Below are 18,763 nucleotides of genomic sequence, written 5' to 3'. Positions count from 1 at the left end.
GTCCACGGGGCTTTTCATCGTCTGATCGCTTTTCTGAGAGATCGAGGCGTCCTATCATCCGGGATCACATATTTATTAAATGTGGACGTGTGTTACCTGAAAAAAAACTCATGAAAATGTAAATGTTTTGGTGAGTGAGTGCTTTTTAGCAGATGATATATGATGTAGTTGGGGTTTTTTTTTGCATTTTGGTTTATGCGTCGAAAGGTCAAAAGTCCTCCCAAAGAGCCTTCAGGATATTTGTTATTTTATACATAAATGTATTCATTGAATTATTTATTTTAGTCACATTCCTACAGCCCAGCTACCTGTTGCTGTAGATCACAGTTGTGTCCCTTCATTACGTCACGCGTTGCATTCAGGTCGCGCAGGAATAAGTATAAACAACAGAGAAAACATTAAATACTAAAAATACAGTATTTTGCTGAAGTAATTTAAGCACAGCCACCAAAAAAATTGTTTATTTGATAAGATTTTTTAGTAATATTTTAAAAAAATCTGTTAGACAGTATTTTATAAATAACCGGGACGACAGGTATAAATAATAATATAAAAGTAATTTTTCGTTTTCTTCTTATAAATAGAAAAATAATCAGTTAAATAAATCATACCACGTATTTTGATGTTAAGTCTAACCTACTTTCTTCATGTTCGGGTTTTACAGACCAAGGTTTAAATAATGCAACAAATATCGTACGCTCCGGGGTACAAGTTTGATGTTTCCGAAAACTATGAAAGCAGCATTTCATGATTCCGCCCCACCAGGAAGACGCAGAGAGCAAGAACTAACCATAGATGCGTTTAAAAAAAGAACTTTTCATACATTTTACATTAAAAGAAAAGAGATAAATACTTCGAGGTTAGCCACACTTAACCGAGGTGTCTAATTACGAATGTATGCTAATTAGCTGTAGGCTAGGTTACACTGAATAGAGCAGAAATACTTTCTGTGGTTGGGTTTTTTCAAAAAGCAGAAATGCATTGTATGGTGTATTGAAATAACATACGTACAAGTATATCATATACATATATATACATATATACACATATATATAGATATATATCTATATATCTATATATATAGATATATATATATATAAGAGGCTGAAGAAGTTGCTTAGATTAGTAACCAAACGTTTCTCACACTGAAAATCTTACGTCCAGATGATTGCGCATGCGCCAACACAACATATGAAATTGCAGTTCGGTGAATAGTGTATGTTTTATACTCCTTCCAGCTGAAAGGTAACATTCGACTTCATAAACCAAAAATAACTTTCACAATGATCTTTTATATATAGTTTGAAATCCGACATATTATTGAAGAATTTCAGAATATTCTTACTGAACTAAACTTAGGTCCGTATGCATTCATTATTATGTGTTATAAGCAAATTCTTTAAAATGAACTAGATGAGGAGTTTTTGAAAAGTTCTGACAAATTAGGCCGTTAACACTATATATTTAGTCCCCTTTTAAAAGTATACAAGTTCAATTTCATCACGCGTTTTGTTGATTTATTTGTGTGTTTGTTTTTTACATTTTTATCGTAATGTTAATGTTTTAAAATATTACAAACGGGCCGGATGTGGAGCCGCTCTTTCTCAACAATATTTCAACAGTATTGTCATTTCATGGAATTTCCCTCTCTTGGATCACTCTCTTACAGGAACAGGGGTGAGGAGGCCAAGAGAGAAGGATTTTTTTTTTCCTTTCCGAAAACAGCTAACTGCGTCTGTTTGCCACAATGGACAATCGAGAGGTGGGAGATTTACTGGACGAGTGCCTCGGGGCAGCAGAAGCAGCAGGTCGGCAGTCCACCGGGGTTTCTGAGGCAGGGCCCACCACACATGAGCGGCTGAATTACTGCAGCTGCAGAGGTCAGACACAAGATGGTGCTGTTTAGTGTTTTTTGAGCATGTGAGATACTCAGAGATTTGGGTCAGGATCAAAGGTGAGGTGGAATTATGCTTGCATAAGCTCTGTACAGCTCTGTAGCTTCCATGGCATGAATTTGACACTTTGTGGTGTTAAGCATGTGCCTTTAACTAATGTGGGCTGGTGTCTTGCATCTTATAGGGTCAACACACACATACTGTTACATGTCACTGCTAAACAAGGGACGAAACATGCTCCATTTCACTTAGATTTTTCATATAAATGATGTTTTGCTGCTTATTTTAGAATCTTAGACCCAAAACTGTCCAAGGCAGCTTAAACTAAGTCTAAGTAGATTAAGTCTTCCTTTTGGGAACTTCCTGTTATTGGTTCAAACAGCAGTACATTTCTAAACAGCAATCCATCCAGCTTTCCCTTGTGTTGCGTTGCGTTGATGTGAATCTTTCATGCTTTTTTTTGTATATACTTTTTCTAATGGTGGATGCTAATATTAACCATGGTCAAAGTTCCAAATAAAGAGGTCAGTTTGTGTACTAGTAATCCCTGTGTAGCTTGAATGTAGTCACTTTAGGTAAAGATATTCTTTTGTGAATACATTTTGAAAGCATCAGTGTATATTAAGCCCAATACTGTTTGCTCAGCTGGATTTTATTTCCTGTAGACTCGCTGTGTGCTGAACTGGCCTCCCTCCTGCAGGAAGCCATGGACATGAAATGGCCTTTTGCACCGGAGAAGTGGCAGTATAAGCAGTCTGTCAGTGCCACTGACAAAACCAACCTCAATGACCTCATCAGCAAACACTTGTCTCAACTACTGGTAATAATTAAATAATAACCTATTCAGCTTGGCACCCTGTGGTGTCATTGTAAATAAAAACATAAGCACAATCCCAAACGTTGTGTTTACTGTGTCTGCCAGGATCTCCTGAAGGCCTGCATCAGAGCTGAGGAGGCACACTGTGCACTGGCAGTTGTCTTCTTAGTGGACCGTTACCTCTACTGGACTGATGATTCAAGCCGTCTGCTGAAGATTGCCAAGCTTCTCCACAGACGCTACCCCGAGACCCCCATAGCCCCCCAGCTGGTCATACGGCAGGCCAGGGTCTATTTTAACTCGGGTACAGTGCAGTGAAAGATTGGGATCGATGCTTTTAAAGTATTTTTTTGTCTTCTCATCTCTGTGTGATATCAGTGACACGGGATTTATCTAATATGGTAATTTCAGCTACGCCGTGAGCACAGCTGTTCAAATCTTTTGTCTCCAGGGGGCAACAGATCAGTTTGGCATGTAGGGAGGGGTGAAAGAGCTAAAGCAGCTTTTTTTTTCAGACAGTGCTGGACTAAAACAAAATAAGAAAAACATAATTTTTTTAAACCATAAATCAAAGCCGTTCTTGGAGAGTGAAATAATAGCAATTTGGAGCTGGAAACGACTATATAAACTCCTGTTTGATACATGTTAGATTATTGTTTGGAGAAATTATAGTGATTGACGTAAACTCATAACCTGGAAATTGCACATGAACGGCTCTCACTCCTTAGTTATTTTTGCCACATTTCATTAAATAGTTATTTTAAGTAAGGCTTGTGCAGACCTGGGTAAATAATCATTATCTGCCCCACAGGAAAACTGCAGAAGGCAGAGTATATCCTGAGCAGCCTGATTAACAACAGCGGGACGACAGGTAGTTTCCTGTCTGTTCCTTTTCACGGACATTTATTGAGGATTAAACTGAGTCCACAAAGTAAACAAATAATGTGCCTTTATCTTTTATGTGCAGGTCATTGGATATACCACTCTGAAAGTGACCAGGTGCTCGTGCAGGCTGTGAGTGTTCAAGTGCGTGGCACGATTTTGCAAAAGCTGGGTAAGATCACTTTTGGGAAGTGAAAGATAATTGTCATTATTTTGTGATCATTTTTTATTGTCTTTGTGTTGTGTTTTAGGCCTGTGGTTAGAGGCTGCAGAGCTAATATGGGCTTCCTTGGTTGGGTACTACTCGCTTCCTCAACCTGACAAAAAGGTACCACAGACAATACTATCAGCTGGTTGCCATAGTTGGCATAGTTGGTTGAGGTTTAAATCAGGGATGTCAAACTCATTTGACATTGTGGGACACTCTGCTTTATGTCAGCTTAAGTACACATTTTATCTCTGGGATATTTTAATATCAGCAAAAGAAGTGTAACTTCTACATGATGAAGAAATGCTGCTGTGTGCTTTAATTGTAAGAAATAAAAGTGTAAAATTACAGAAAAGATTCTGTTAGCTCATTGGACAAACTTTCCTGTAATTAAAAATGGAAAATCTTTGTTAACTGACAGAATGTGCTTTGTTTTTATTTTTACTCTGAACACACTGTAAAAATACTGCATTTCTATAGTAGATAATGATTGTGTCATTTAAGTGTTTATCAGATATTTGTTTTACTTTGGTGTTGTATAAATGGCCATGATGAAGCTGTAAAATCTATGAAAATACATTTAAAATATAAAATTTTTGTCCTCCTTCACATTTTCCAAAGCCATTCAGTGGACCAGATTGAAGTCTTTGACACACTGATTCTGGCCCCCAGGCCTTATGTTTAATGTTTGACTATCCTGGTTTAGATGTTAGTCGGCCCAGTTTACACACTGTGATAAACCTCTGACCTGCAACTCTGTTTATTTTATAGGGTATTGGAACTTCCCTTGGTATACTGGCCAATATATTGGTATCAATGAATAATGAGGACTTCCATGCCTTTAGGACTAATCCAGATATTGATTTTGTAAGCCCGCCTCACAATCTCCATTCATTAGTTGGTTTTTCTAAAAAAAAATTTGCTGCATTATTTATTCTGTCCATTTTTTCAGACGTTACTTGGGGATGGAAATCATCGTCTTCTCTCAGCAGCCCAAGCAGCTAAGATGGCAGTGGTATACAGTCAGTATACTTCACTGTATGTTTTGACTAATGTGGTAAGTTACTTCTACTGAATAATCTCTGTCTAGTTGCCTGCAATTGACCTTTAGAGTTCTAGTTTATCAGCATAGATTACTGACGCAGATAACTGAAACTTCCCCAGCATACCTAATTTGAACTAAGTTTTATTTCCTGCAGTGACAGAGAATCCTCATAGTCCAGCAAAAGTTTAATGTCTAAGCAAGTAGTTATCAGGCAATCCTCCACTGAATGTGTTTGCTGTTTTGTTGATAAAATTGAAATTTCCTTCCTGCAGACTTATTTTTTTGAGTCTGTCTAATTAGAACCCCGCTCAGGCATGAAATTGGTACTGCTGACTGATTAAATAATAGATAAATAATAATGACAATTATTATTATTGTTATAAATAACTATGCAAAAATAATGTATGTCAGATTTGTAGATAGTCTTGTTACGGCTCAGTTACACCAGAGTAGTCTAACAGCAAACACCTTATGAATTTTTTACCTCCAGAGATGACCCTAAGTGACTGTGTTAACTGTCTGATCACAAAACAATTGCACAAGTTGCCTGGTGGGAGGCAACCTGTCTCCAAACAGTTGCGAACAGACTCAGACTGCCTGCAATCACTTTCAGACACACTGTCAAAGGTCTGCAAATAACTGCTGTCTAACTTATAAACACAAACAGCCAAAATGTTGCAATCAGTATGAGTCAGTCTGCTCTGATAAGTGCAACTTGTCCTGACTCAACTCAGCTGCTTGTATTCTGGTTGTAATCTGATGATATTCCTATGTAAAGGTAAGGTTGCAGAGCGCCTTTGTCATTTTGCAGTTAATCTGCCACCCTGCAGCAACTGCGTCACTATTTGAGGAGGAATTTCCATTAGGTTCTGGTTGGACTCTTAATGTTAAGTAGTTACTGCAAAATTCTGGTTAACATGAATTTCTGTACTTATGTACTAAGGTTGAAATTCATTGCAAACCATGGCACATGTTTGCAATAATTTTGGTTGTTTTGTGGTCTTCAACTACTGTTTTCTCTAGTGTGACTGCAGGATTAGACAACGTATCCCCTTGAATGCAATTCTCCATCAAAAAAAGGGATTTTTAAAATGTTAATTAACTTCTTAACGATTTTTAAAGCCTGTATTTAGCCTGTGATAGTTTTTGTTTTTGCGAAACTAAACGCTTAAACGATTTTGAATTCAGTACCACATTAGAACTGAGTGTTAACTACTGTGGTTAATCAGCTTGTCTTTCAACACTACCTGTGTTTGGGAACTGACGTGGACGGAAAATAATTTTGTTGCTTGATAAAGCATTTTACTTTACTTGAGCAAGACGGAGTCACCTTTGCCATATTTTATGTTTGATAACGTGTCAGGTGATTCTATTAGTGACAGCTTAGGACTCTTAGCATGCCAGTTAAGCAACCACAGTGCTGCACTGTGCCGCTGACATACCTGAAGAATGTGGTTTGGCCTTTTCATTCTGAAATAAGCGAGGCCTTCCTGAAAAGCAATGTGTTGCTCCAAAACCAAAAATTATATTGGTCCATACAAGGGATGTTTCAGTATTCTTTTACTGATGATAACCATGATATTTAGAGATGAATTTGACTAATGCTTCTTAATCTGTAATTGTGGTTTTTAGCACTGATAATAACAGAGTAAAAATCTGGTGTCTGACAGCCTTAGTTCAGCATAAATGAGGTCATACCAGAGATGCAAGTTTCACATGTGTGTAGCCATGTCATTGCTTTGAATAGTGTCCAGATCGCAGGCTGGATGGTTCCTCTCCTTTTAACCCAAAGGATGCAAAGTCAGTGATTCAGTCAGAAGATATATCAGAAATATAAATTTTGATTAGTCAGTCAGACCACAGGAAAGTTTTCCCCTTTGCCTCAGTCCCAGAGGTAGGGGATATTCTGGATCCTGGTTTTCATGCATAGTTCCTTAACCCAGACAGTGGTTTCTGCTAATGTGTAATAGTTCAAAGATCACAATCATTCAGTACTGGTTTCGACTTTTTCTCCCAACTTTTTAAAATGACCTTATTTTAATATCATCATTTTGTTATGTCTTGATATGATATTTTCAGGTAAATAGAGGGTTTAAATGATTTGTCAACTGTTGCATTTTGAGTTTGCTTATATTTACATACAGTGACCCAACTTTTTTGGGGATGTATAGCACTGCGCAAAACTCTGAAGCCACCCCTCATTTCTTTATATTTTACTATGAAAATAGGAAAACCTGCAGTGAATTATTTAAACACATGTAAACATACATGGCAATATAGTACAGAGGGCGAAACAATACAATTCCACATTTATTCTTCAACACAGCCTGCACGCAGCTTTTTTCTAATTTGTTTAAGGAATTTTCGGGAACAGCTCTTCAGCGTTCTAAAAGGACGTTCCAAAGCTCTTATTTGGATGCTGGATGGCTTTTGTTCCACTGACCTTACAGTGTTTCAGTAATCTTGAGGTTTGGGTTCCATTATTTTGACAAGCTCACCAACACCACTGGCTTAAATGCAGCCCCAGCGACAGAGCCTACAGATGGCTATAGACCCTCGCTGTTGTACCTCTCTCCTGGCCTACTCTGTACAAATTGATGACAATTTGAACCAAAAATTTCACATTTGGATTTGTCACTCTGGTCGCCACTGATTTTCAGTGCAGTTTGTGTGTTATTTCCATTCCTATTCCATTTCCATTTTTGATGAGCAAACAGTAGCTGGATCCACTAGTGGGCTAGATGTATCCCTCAGCTCCTATGTCAACTTCTTGCTGGATTTTTTCGTATTTCTTAAAGATAAGACGTTCAGAAAAAGTTCATCCACTGTAGATAGTTTTTTAGGCCTGACACTTTTTCTCTTCTCCTCCAATTCTCAGTTTTTTTAATCACAAATCGCACACCATGGCAAGATATGCTAAGTAAAATAATAATATATGCCTGTCGAGCTGTGTTATCTTTGGCCTTTTTCGCAGAATTAACCAAAATAATGGGAACAAATTATGTGTTTTTGTGACAGACTGCTAATAACAAAATGCCTAAAGATACAAAATTGGTTCTATGATCATTTTTCTGTTATGTGTAGACACAGTACTAGTACATGCATTGAGTTAGGTTCTTCTTAATGCTTGAATACTGTCAGGTACAAGAACGGCACTGAAAATGAGTGAGTAAAGAAATGAGGGGTGGCTAAAGACTTTTGCACAGAATGTAGGATCGTAAACGAGATCTTTCCTGTGGTTATGTAATTCTTCCTCTGTGTTTTTCTTTAGACAACCCAGGGTACCTGCTTGCTATCATACAGTTTCTCTGTGGAGTGTCCAGATTCTCAAAGACAGTCATTTCTCCAGCAGGCACAAGAAGCATTTACAATTGGCCTTCTCACCAGAGCAGAGGGTGATCTGGTAACCAGCAAGCAGGAGCTTCATACCTTTCTAAAAGCTGCCTATTCCCTCACTGTCACTCACAAGTGGCTTGGAACTCCTTTGGAGGTTGTAGCACAGGCAGTTCAAGCTTGTCAAAATGCTTTATCTAGTTTTTACAGTTACTGCCATGCTGGTACCCAAGACAAAGACAGCCTGTGCACTGAGATCATGCACCTGGTCACCCAAGTCAAGCTGCTGCTCCGAGTGGAGCCTTTCCTTAATTCAGACAAGGGGTCTTTTGTCCCTGACAGCTACAGAAATGTCAAAGACACCTCTGTAAATTTTACTCTTGCAGGTTTCGCTAAGATAATGAGGCGGTTCCAAAAGTATCACGAGTCACTGTGTGAGACCACTAACACACACTGTAGGGATGCTAAAGATGAGATAGAGATGGACAGAGGAAGGCTGTGTATAACAGCGCTTTGGACAACCACTGGCACACTCAACACAGAGGCTCAGGAAGGCTCACATACATCCAGAGTGCATATGCCTCAAAAGCCTGAAAGCACAGATATCCTTGGCTCCTCGTGGCAGGAAGTGTCCATAACAAGTTCAGGCTCTCCTCAGCCCAGCAGAAGTTATACAGGAAGCAGTGCTATTGGACATAGAGAGGGAGCGACCAATCAGAGCTGTCTACCCACAGAAGATGATGAAGAAAGGTCAGACGACAAGTCACAGTCTCCCCATGAAAACAAGAAGCGAAACTTACAGGGTTGTAACTCTGGTGTCAGTTCTGCACTACCTGCCACTTCCTCCTCCAGCATGAGCAGAGATTCAGAAAACTTTCAGATGATAAAAGCTGAAATAGAAACGCTGACCTCTGAAGAGGACGTGATGTCTGATGCTGCTGAGGCAATAGCTGAAGGAGTAGTGCAGTCCTTATCCCAGCTATCTATAACATCGTCTTGCTCCCTTGGGGACAGTTTCGGTTCCCAGTCATCATGGGAAAAACTTTCAGCTGATCTGAATTCTCCCACATACAGGAAACCACAACCAAGTAGTATTTCCAAAGCAGGAACTTGCCAAAACAGCGATTCACCAGATTCAGATGGGAGCTTCTTCATTTGTGAAACGGTCGATTTTGAAACAGATGATTCCCCTTCTGATCACATGAGCAAAAACCAGAAAATACATGCTTTATTAAAACCACAACCGATCAAAAGCCCCAAAGTTTACCAAAATGCGGAAACTGAAGTACAACCTGCAACAAACAGCACTTTAGCAATGCAAAATAATCAATCTCAAGCTGTCACAGAACTGTTACCTGACACTGAAACCTCTACAAAGAGTTCATTTGGAGTCCTGGAGGTGAACCAAAGTTGTTGTCAACAAACTGAGGTGCAGAATGTGCCCCAGAAGAAGAACTCCATGTGCTACAGCTGCCTAGACCCAAGCACTGTAGCTGATGCTGTCCCTATGAAACCATTCTTGTTGTCACAATGGGATTACCGAGCCCTTCTGGCTGGCATTTGCAATGATTGTCTGCTGAAGAGGTTGCACAATGATGAGAAAAAATTCAAGTTGGAGCAGTACAAAACTGCCCACAGTAAGTTTACATTCCTGCTATTCCTTTGTCACCATCAGTACTTTCGTTGAGCTACAGAAGAACTATGGCTCTAGGGTGTCAGCATCATTCTGTCACTCTAGATAAAAATATCTTAAATGTAAAATATATTATGTATGATCACGCGTTGGATGGATTACTGTGAAATTTTAAACACTCACATTCCCCGTCCCCAAACGATATATTCTACTGTCACTTTCCCTGTAGTGATGTTCACATTTGCTGTTTTGAGTATGGTGTCTCAACAGCGACTGGATGGATTCCAGCAGAGTTTGGCACAGATATTTATGTTCAGCACTCGTGATATTTCCATTGCTTTGATTTCGTTTTGCACCATTTTTTTCCAGCTCCCCTTTTAAATTTATACTTGGAATCTGATTCTATAGTTTTGCATGATTCACATTTACGACATTCCTTATTTTCTTTCTACACTGGGCTGCGCCTCACTTCATACATAGCAGTTCTGACTCCTTTAAGCCTCCCTCACTTTCTTCTGATTAGCTGCACTCTCATAAATAGGAGGTTTAAAACCATATAAGTAGGACTTCTGTGCTCACACCCAGATCTATATGCTATATATATCATACAGATCTGGCTATATAAGAATTAGACCAATTACCACCTTCACAGATGGCTTGGCTTTAGTTTCTTATTCAATGGGCTACATCCATCCATTTTCTTCCATTTATCTGGAACCAGGTTGCAGGGGCTGCAGCCTAAGCAGGGAAGCCCAGACCCCCTCTCTAGCTACCTCCTCTACCTTATCCAGGGGAAACATGGAGGCGTTCCCAGACCAGCTGAGAGATATCATCTCTCCATTGTGTCCTGGGGCTGCCCCTCCCTCCGGAGCTCACCCAGGAGATGCCAAGGAGGCCTCCTTATCAGGTGTCCAAAGAACCTCAGCTGGCTCCTTTCGATTATGAGGAGCTCAGTCATCTAGGAGAGGCTCTGATTAAACCCGCTACTCTTCCACATCGAAAGGAGCCAGCTGAGGTGCTATCTCTAAGGCAAAGACCAGACACCCTACAGAGAAAGCTTATTTCAGCCACTTGTTCGTTCAGTGTCTACCCAGAGCTCGTGACCATAGGTCTATGTCCCCATTTAAGGGACTGAGATGATCATTTTTTCCATGAAAATGAGCACCAATGAGTTCAGCAGGCGGGTAGCTTTTATATATCAACCCCAGCCTCGTCTTACAGAACAAAAAAGCTTGTAATTGTCTGTTGATCTCTATCTAGGTGCTCTCCATTTAAAGTTCTCCAAGGCCACTGGACTGTGGACAGCCATGGAAACTTGTGTTTACATTGGTGACTCAATGGGGGAGAAGGGCGCGCAGAGAACAACAATATGGGTGCAGTTTTTACACCAGGAGGAGCGGCTAAGCAAGTATGGTAGCAATCTTGGTTCAACCTAAATATGGTGACTTGAAGTCTCATCTTTTTCCTGTATTTGTCCTTAGTTATGTGGGGAAAGATTACTTGAAGCCAAAGCTGATCCAGTTTCCTCTGAAAGATGTGGAGCGACAGATGACAGCCCAGTACTATGTGACTGAATTCAACAAAAGTCTCTACGACAAAGAAGTTATGGCTCAGATCTTCTTTATTCCGTCAGAAGCATTGTTGGTGAGGGACTGCTGGTGAAGAAACACTTATTTAAAGGAATTCAAGATAACAAATGTTGCATTCAAAGTGCTTAATTTGTAAAACATCCAGAGTGTGGTACAACCTGCAGCAGATTGACATGTAATACTTTCAGTTTAAAGCTAGAAATCTGTTTTTGTGACAGTAGTCGAGCCATTATTCTGTTGGTTATTAGTCTAGGAAGCGCTATGATCTGCAAATTTTTAAAATTCAATTCTGTGTGGAAAATATTTATTAAATTGGGCCAAAGACAGAGAACCTTAATCATTATTCACTGAGTGTAAACCAGACTGTATACTGCCATTTATCTTTTTAAACACAATATAATAGTACAGCAGTGTGTGTGCTGAGAGGCAATCACAAACCCAAAAGACACATAGAGCCAATGGATTACTGAGATTAGTAACATTTAAATACAATATTGTTACTACCAATAGAATCCAAACAGTCTTCAAATGTTACAAAATGTCTCTCTTGTTTTCCGGTGATCAGATTTTGGATGGAGATGAGATTGTGGGCTGTGTAACCGTGGAGCCCTACATGCTTGGAGACTTTGTCAAACTGACCAACAACACTGAAAAGAAGGAGAAGATGTTCCATGCTACAGAATATGGCCTCGCATTTGGACACTTCACCTACCTGTTCTCTGGTGGCCAGGAAGTCGTTGTAGATTTACAAGGTGTGTGACATCTGCTGCTTATCACTGAATGTAATATTGTCACATGACAAAGATTAGTAGTCATCCATTTATTTTTCCACAGGATGGGTGACAGCCAACGGCAAAGGACTGACCTACCTCACAGACCCACAGATTCACTCCACCAGGATCCCTAAGGGTCCTTCTAACTTTGCTGCCAGAGGGCTCAGTTTGTTCCTGAAATATCAACATGGACCTGAGTGCAATCAGATTTGCCACCTGCTCAAACTACCTCCACTGGACCCAAACTCAAACGTTTCTCCTCAAAAACTTTGAGACCTTGGACACTATTTATTGCTATCCACAAAAAATTGAAAATTAATTAAGGGGCTTGTTTTGGCAAGTTTTTGGAACTGACTTTCACACTGCTTTTCTTTTTTTAAAATGTACCGATAAATGCATTGTGCACCCTTTTCTTGGAATACTAGAAGTGTAACAAATTTACAAAGAGCTTTTGGGTGCTACATTTAGTTACAAGAGATAAGAGATCATCCTTTTATAAGAGAATGATCTGAAAAGATAAATGCAACAAAATTATTTATGTGGTTTCATTACTGTCAGCCGATTATCAAACAGTTAACATCTTAGGCTCTTTTCATCAGGTGGTCAAAGATCTCACACCTGACAGAATTTTCTTTTATTGTACCTTTTTTTATTATTATTGGAAGTCACAAAAACCATGTGACTGCAGTCACAAGGAAACATGATTTGATAAGAGAAAAAATATTTTTTAAAATATGTTATCCATCACTGTCTCCTCTCTATGAGTGGATTGCTGCCTAACTGGAAAGGGAGTGAATCACCTGATGCTGTTTGAAGTCGTTTTGAATGCTATTATGGAAGATTTTAAGTAGTCTGTCCTTTTACTGGGATATAAAAACATGTCATGTTAGCTGTTAAGCTTATTTGCAAAAGTAGTTAGCACTGTCGGCTCATAGCAAGAAGAGTCCTGGGTTCGGATCCAGTCTGGGACCTTTATTTGTGGCGCTGTCCCCCGATCCACTCCTTTTGGACTGAAAAATGATCCAATATCCCAGGCTGTAAAATCCCTCTATTGCTGTGCTTGCTCGGTAATGTTGCACAACTTGACAAAATGTCTCATAATGCACATCCGCATAACCACACAATGCGTTCATGCACATGTGACTCCCACACAATTCTAATGACATATAAAATATGCAAATATGTGCAACTGTTGTATTGTCTTCTTTTCTTGTTTGTATCACTGCACATTTTGTCCTTTTGTAACAATATAGATAAAAAATTAATTAACTTTGATGATAGAAGCCAGCAATGTTTAGTGAACTGTAAAATCTGTGTAAACAGGCTACATGAAGATGATTATTGTGCAGTCTTCTCTACTGAAATGTTTTTGGTGCATATGGTCCAGTGAGCGAGTGATAGATAGATATTTGAAATAGATACTTTATTGATTGCACAAGGGAAATTGTGACACGATGAAGGGTACAGTCTACAATAAACAGACACATGACCGCTGCAGGTCTACACCTGTAGGTCAGACACCCTTGTAACTGTTGGTGTTAGTTCATTTTCCAAATGGAAAATGATAACAGTAGAAATGCTCTGCTCGTACACATTAAAAACATCTCACAAGGTGCATTACTGAGTCAGCCAAGAGTAGAATTATTAAGATGATGACAATGATGAAAGCAAAAACAATTCAGAGAATCTACACTGTAATACTACACATAGCATAACTTGCAAAGGATGTGTGTGTGGGGGGGGTGGGCTGTTGAAATTAATTGCAATATTAGAAACGCCTTCTTGTATAGGCTTATATATGTAATTAATGCATTTTAAAATAGTAGGTTTGTAAGTTTATCTAAAGCTGTCAGGTGGTTAGGTCTGCTGACAGGAATCACACACCTCTACAGTCACATGACAGTGATGTCATTCGTGAGCACATGTTAACCCGTCCCCATTCGGCCAAAATCCTGTTCGGGCTTTATGAGCTGCCCTCTTTTGTAAACACAGCATGCTTTACCCTTGGCCCACTGTGCGCAGCATGACACAGTATCACTAAGCACTGTTATGAATATTCGACTGGAAAGCGGTGTATTTTTGAAGTTTGTCCTCACTGTAAGTGCACTGTATGAATAGAGTGTATGAATAGAGTTGGCATAACATTATAAGCACCTACAGATAGAAGAATAACACCGATGGTCTCTTCATTGTGGCAGCCGTTAGTGGGTGGGATATGTTAGGGAGCAGGTGAACATTTTGCCCTCAAAGGTGTGTTAGAAGCACGAAAAACTGCAAGCGTAACGATTAGCGTGAGTTTGACGAGCGCCAAACTGTGACTGTTTGGAGACTGAGTCAGAACATTTCCAAACACTGCAGCTCTTGTGGGATGTTCTCAATCTGCGGTGGCCGGTGTGGGTATCTATGAAAAGTGGTCCATGAAGAGCAGTGGTGAACCAGAGACTCGGTCATGGACAGCCAAGGCTCACTGATAAAACGTGGGGACGAGCAATGGACGAGCTGCCGTAACTCAGATTAAATGTGGTTCTGATAGAAAGATGTCAGGATCAGAGCTGGGCAGTAACGCGTTACTGTAATCCGATTACTTTTTTCAAGTAACGAGTAAAGTAAGGGATTACTATTGCAAAAACGGTAATTAGATTACCATTACTTTCCCGTAGGAACGCTGCGTTACTGCGTTACTAACACGGTGATTTTTTTGCGAGAATGTCTCATGACAGTGACGTAAGCGAGTGCTACGTTTGTGACAACAGCTGTGTGCAGATCAACAATGGATAATATATCGAGTGCGGGAGAGAGTATGAGCGTGCAGCGTTTAAAGCGTGGAAGTACTGACCTTACTTTGAGTTTGATTCCATAAAAAGTGACAAAAACATTAGTGTCCGTTGTGCGTGGGAAGAAAACTTCTTTTTACAGCGAAAAAAAACCCTAAACTTCCAAGCAAGCACTGAGTGCGCTACCATGTAATGGGAAACTCACAGAGAAACTCGCGGATTCTTCCACTGACCGCCGCGGCACACCTGCACCAGGGTAAACCTCCGCCTACCCAACTCCTGCTTTACAGGTGAAAATAGAGCAAAAGGACCGCTAGTCTTTGATTTTATTTATTTTCTGCTGTGTTTTACTTGCATCTATTTGAAAGAGTGAGTGTAAACACACACACAAAAAAAAATTATGTGCTGGAATGTGCACAAAATAGGTTTAAATATTAAACAAATTTCTTCCAGTCAGAGAATGTTGCATATAATTAAATTTTTGCTTGATGCATAAAGTTAAAAGATTAAAACTAATAAAACAAGTTTTAAAAAGGGACTTTTCCATTTGATTACATTTTGTATGATGGATTATGTAGAAAAAGTAGAATTGGGCTGAAAGATCTATCGCTTTATCACCTACTCAGGTTGTAAATCGTGTTTTTAAAAAGTAACTAAGTAACTAAGTAATTAATTACTTTTGAAAATAAGTAATCAGTAAAGTAACGGGATTACTCTTTGGGGGAAGTAATCAGTAATTAGTTACTGATTACTTTTTTCAAGTAACTTGACCAACACTGGTCAGGATACAGAGTGCATCACACAATATTAGGCAGGTGGTCATAATGGGGTTATGTTTCACTTTGGTTGCAGAATTTGTACAATTGTAAGCATTTACAGTCTACACACACTCTGCTGTATGAGTCTCTTGCCCTTGAAAAACATTAACCAGCTTTTAATGTACAAAGATATTTCCTTTTATGGGCTTACACTGCGACCTCACCCTGACGACACCCAAATCTGAACTTCAGCCCTCAGATGTTGGTTGAAAATAAAACCCGGAGGCCTCTAGGCCTGTCTGGTCATCTGTCAGCATATATAAGGAAGTGCGGCTCTAGAGCAACAGAGACTTCGCAACTACCTGTGAGAAAGTCTGCGGATTCCTTGAAGATGAAACTCTTTGTGGTGTTAGCGTGCGTGCTGGCAGGCTGCCTGGCAGAGAAACCTCGCCCATGCAGTAAGTAAAAAAGGAAATCGGAGACGAGCTCTGTTGTGGTTACAGTGATAGCTCACTGTTGAGTTCTCATTGCTGTTTTCTCTTGCTGACTTGTAAATATTAATAAATAATTCTGTTTTCTCTTATTTCACGCAGAAAGCCCTCCCCTTCTGACTGGAGCCCTCACTGTTGTGAGTTTATGCTTTGTGTACTTAAAACTTTTGCTATTGCTATTAATTATGAGGGGGGAAAGAAGCCTCTGTTGTTGTTGTTGTGCATTAGCAATGTTTGATTGAAACATAAAATATTACCCACTGTTCACCCAAACATGTTTGGGTGAACAGTGAAGAAGTGTGAAGAATAAAAGTGTGTCAACCAGTGCATCTGGGATAGATATGTGATGAAAGAGCATGTGGACACAGTGCAATATGAGGGGCAGTGGAGATGACAACCTCTGTCCATCTGTTTGTTCTGTAAGCAAATTGATATTGGTCAGAGTTAGGAATGAGGTAGTCTTTGCTGTGTTGAGATACAAGTTCAGACATTTCCGTGCTCAGGTCAAGGTCCAGTAGCTGCTCTTACGTTAACCATCTTCAGTGCACGCTTTGATTGATGTTTATGGCGAGTGAGCATGCCTGACAGTGTGGAAAGCAAACAAAGAAAATGAAAGTTGTACTTGAACCAAACGTGCAACCACATTTAATTGTCATTCAGATTCTGTGTGAACGAGAAAGATGTCAACAATCTTGCAATCTGTTTCTCCAGTCCACACAGAATGAAAAGCTGTGGGTTTATGCCAAATACCTGTACGATGCATGGGGACAAAGGGTCCGGCTCATGGAGCTGGGGAACTACCAGAACAAGTCGTTCACCTATGACGCCCTGCTGCTCTTCAGAGAGGTGACCAAAGCAAACACAAGAACGTCTCAAATATTTGTTTTAGTGTGCAAATCACTGCTGATATGATTCTACTGAAGTGGAGACGCATGAGGCCAACAGCACAACATGTTATAAGAAAGTATTTTCTTTCCTTAATGTTTTATATATAATGGGAACTTGTAAGCATGTGCAACTGACGCAATAAAAAGCGGGCCATATTTTAAAAAACAAACAAAAAACCTGACAATGACAGCATATTTAATTAGTTTAAGGTTAGCACATCTTTCTCTTGATTAGAATAGATATTATGGTATAATTTTGGGTGTGAGCACCCATATATGTTATTTCTGTGCTAGGTTTTGATTGTTATTTCCATCTTCAGCAAACAGAAGTTACTGAAATAACCATCTTCTTTAGATTGAATCATATTGTATGTAACAGCAAAAGAAATTCTCATTCTTACCCCACAACTCATGCACCAGGCTGCCATGTATGAGATCGACGACAAAGCTCGTACATGCAAGAAAAAGCCTCTGAAGGCAGACTTCCATCCTATGGAAATCCCAATAAATTCAACTCTGGTGGACCAAGCCATCCTGGGCAGCTCATCTGGACCCGGTGAAGGACTCCTGGTCAACACCTGGACTGGAAATCTTCCTGGAAACACAGGTGAGTTGGCATCTAATGTTCAGAACTGTCATCCTGACTGTTTATCTGCACTCTGTTTATGGACACATTTCATCTCTGTCCTTCCAGGAAGGTACCTGACCACCTTCACTGAATTCGGATGCATTCCAGTCAACACTATGTACCAGACACAAGAGTATGGATGGATGGTGACAGGGTTCGTTTCCTCTCAAGTCTATAGTGTGAAAAATGTAGAATGAAATACGTTTGCGTGCGTCCAAGTAAAAGCTGTGTCACTTTCTTTGTGCTCACCAGCTTCTTCAACAACGTCGTTGGGATTTCTGACCCCGGTCAGCTCAACCCCCCCGACTTCTGCCCAACAGAGATGACGGTGAATGGAGAGCAGCCTGAAGATTTCACCAGCTTGTTATTTAAGCTGCAGTGAAGGCTTCGGCAGGTTTTTACCTTACGCAGTGCACTGAGATCACCAATGTTGTAAATTGGCATTATATAAATAAAAATGAATGGCATGTAATTGCATGTAAAATGCTGTCTCCCCCGTATTCCTGTTTGAAACATGGAAGACAAGTTTGGCCTCATTGTTCTTTATGTGTATCTCTAACCGGGATGAACTTTGCAATCTTTTTGGCATGCAGAAAATGATAAAGCGGTTCGACAAATCATCTGGTTTTGTTTTGTTTTGTTTTTTTGTTTTTTTGTAACAGGTTATTGCCTGTCATATTTGCTTTTCTTACTTCCCATTTTCTAACACTGTGTTGTGGCCACATGTTGCGTTCATCAATACAAATGTAACACATGAATGCATGCGGTGTATTTCTTGTTTCATGAGAAAAGGTATAGAAGGATGTATTCTCAAAATCTGTCTATTGACGCCAAAAAAAAACCCATATTAATTTGACCTAATCGTTTCAGGAGAAAAAAAAAGTCCTGGAGGATCAAAAATCTTTATGTTTAATGCCCACCTTGCTGGTTTCCAGTTGTTACTTGCTTTCTGGGTTGGTTCACCAGAGAGGTGACACTAGTCACCTTTACCAGCAGACATAGTTTCTAGCTTATTAAAGTAGTTTGTGTACATATGAGGTGGGAGTGGTT

At 39.7% G+C, this 18,763-nt stretch overlaps 2 protein-coding genes across 3 annotated transcripts; both read left to right on the top strand.

Moving 5' to 3' along the window:
• The first annotated feature begins 42 nt into the window (after positions 1-42).
• On the top strand, positions 43-13,364 carry alpk1 (alpha-kinase 1). Of its 2 annotated transcripts, XM_084924596.1 has the most exons (14): positions 43-130; positions 1,670-1,880; positions 2,561-2,715; positions 2,818-3,016; positions 3,524-3,583; positions 3,680-3,766; positions 3,846-3,922; positions 4,574-4,669; positions 4,755-4,859; positions 8,119-9,817; positions 11,074-11,221; positions 11,295-11,457; positions 11,968-12,154; positions 12,237-13,364. In XM_084924596.1, the coding sequence occupies exons 2-14, from the start codon at positions 1,748-1,750 to the stop codon at positions 12,446-12,448; spliced, it is 3,321 nt and encodes a 1,106-aa protein (XP_084780722.1). In that variant the 5' UTR covers positions 43-130; positions 1,670-1,747; the 3' UTR covers positions 12,449-13,364. The 2 variants fall into 2 exon arrangements, with proteins under 2 accessions (XP_084780722.1, XP_084780723.1); XM_084924597.1 differs by lacking the exon at positions 43-130 and having other exon boundaries at positions 1,795-1,880; positions 2,596-2,715.
• A 2,646-nt stretch (positions 13,365-16,010) lies between these two features.
• Positions 16,011-18,471, top strand: LOC146391651 (ependymin-like). The gene is made up of 6 exons (XM_084918984.1): positions 16,011-16,165; positions 16,301-16,335; positions 16,910-17,044; positions 17,506-17,692; positions 17,780-17,867; positions 17,966-18,471. The coding sequence occupies exons 1-6, from the start codon at positions 16,099-16,101 to the stop codon at positions 18,093-18,095; spliced, it is 642 nt and encodes a 213-aa protein (XP_084775110.1). The 5' UTR covers positions 16,011-16,098; the 3' UTR covers positions 18,096-18,471.
• Positions 18,472-18,763: the final 292 nt, after the last annotated feature.

Source organism: Perissodus microlepis, chromosome 3, assembly GCF_051167445.1.
Source record: "Perissodus microlepis isolate ML-2025 ecotype Zambia chromosome 3, ASM5116744v1, whole genome shotgun sequence".
Classification (NCBI taxonomy): domain Eukaryota; kingdom Metazoa; phylum Chordata; class Actinopteri; order Cichliformes; family Cichlidae; genus Perissodus; species Perissodus microlepis.
The sequence above is the reverse complement of the archived record's forward strand: the minus strand, read 5'-3'. Positions and strand labels throughout refer to the sequence as shown.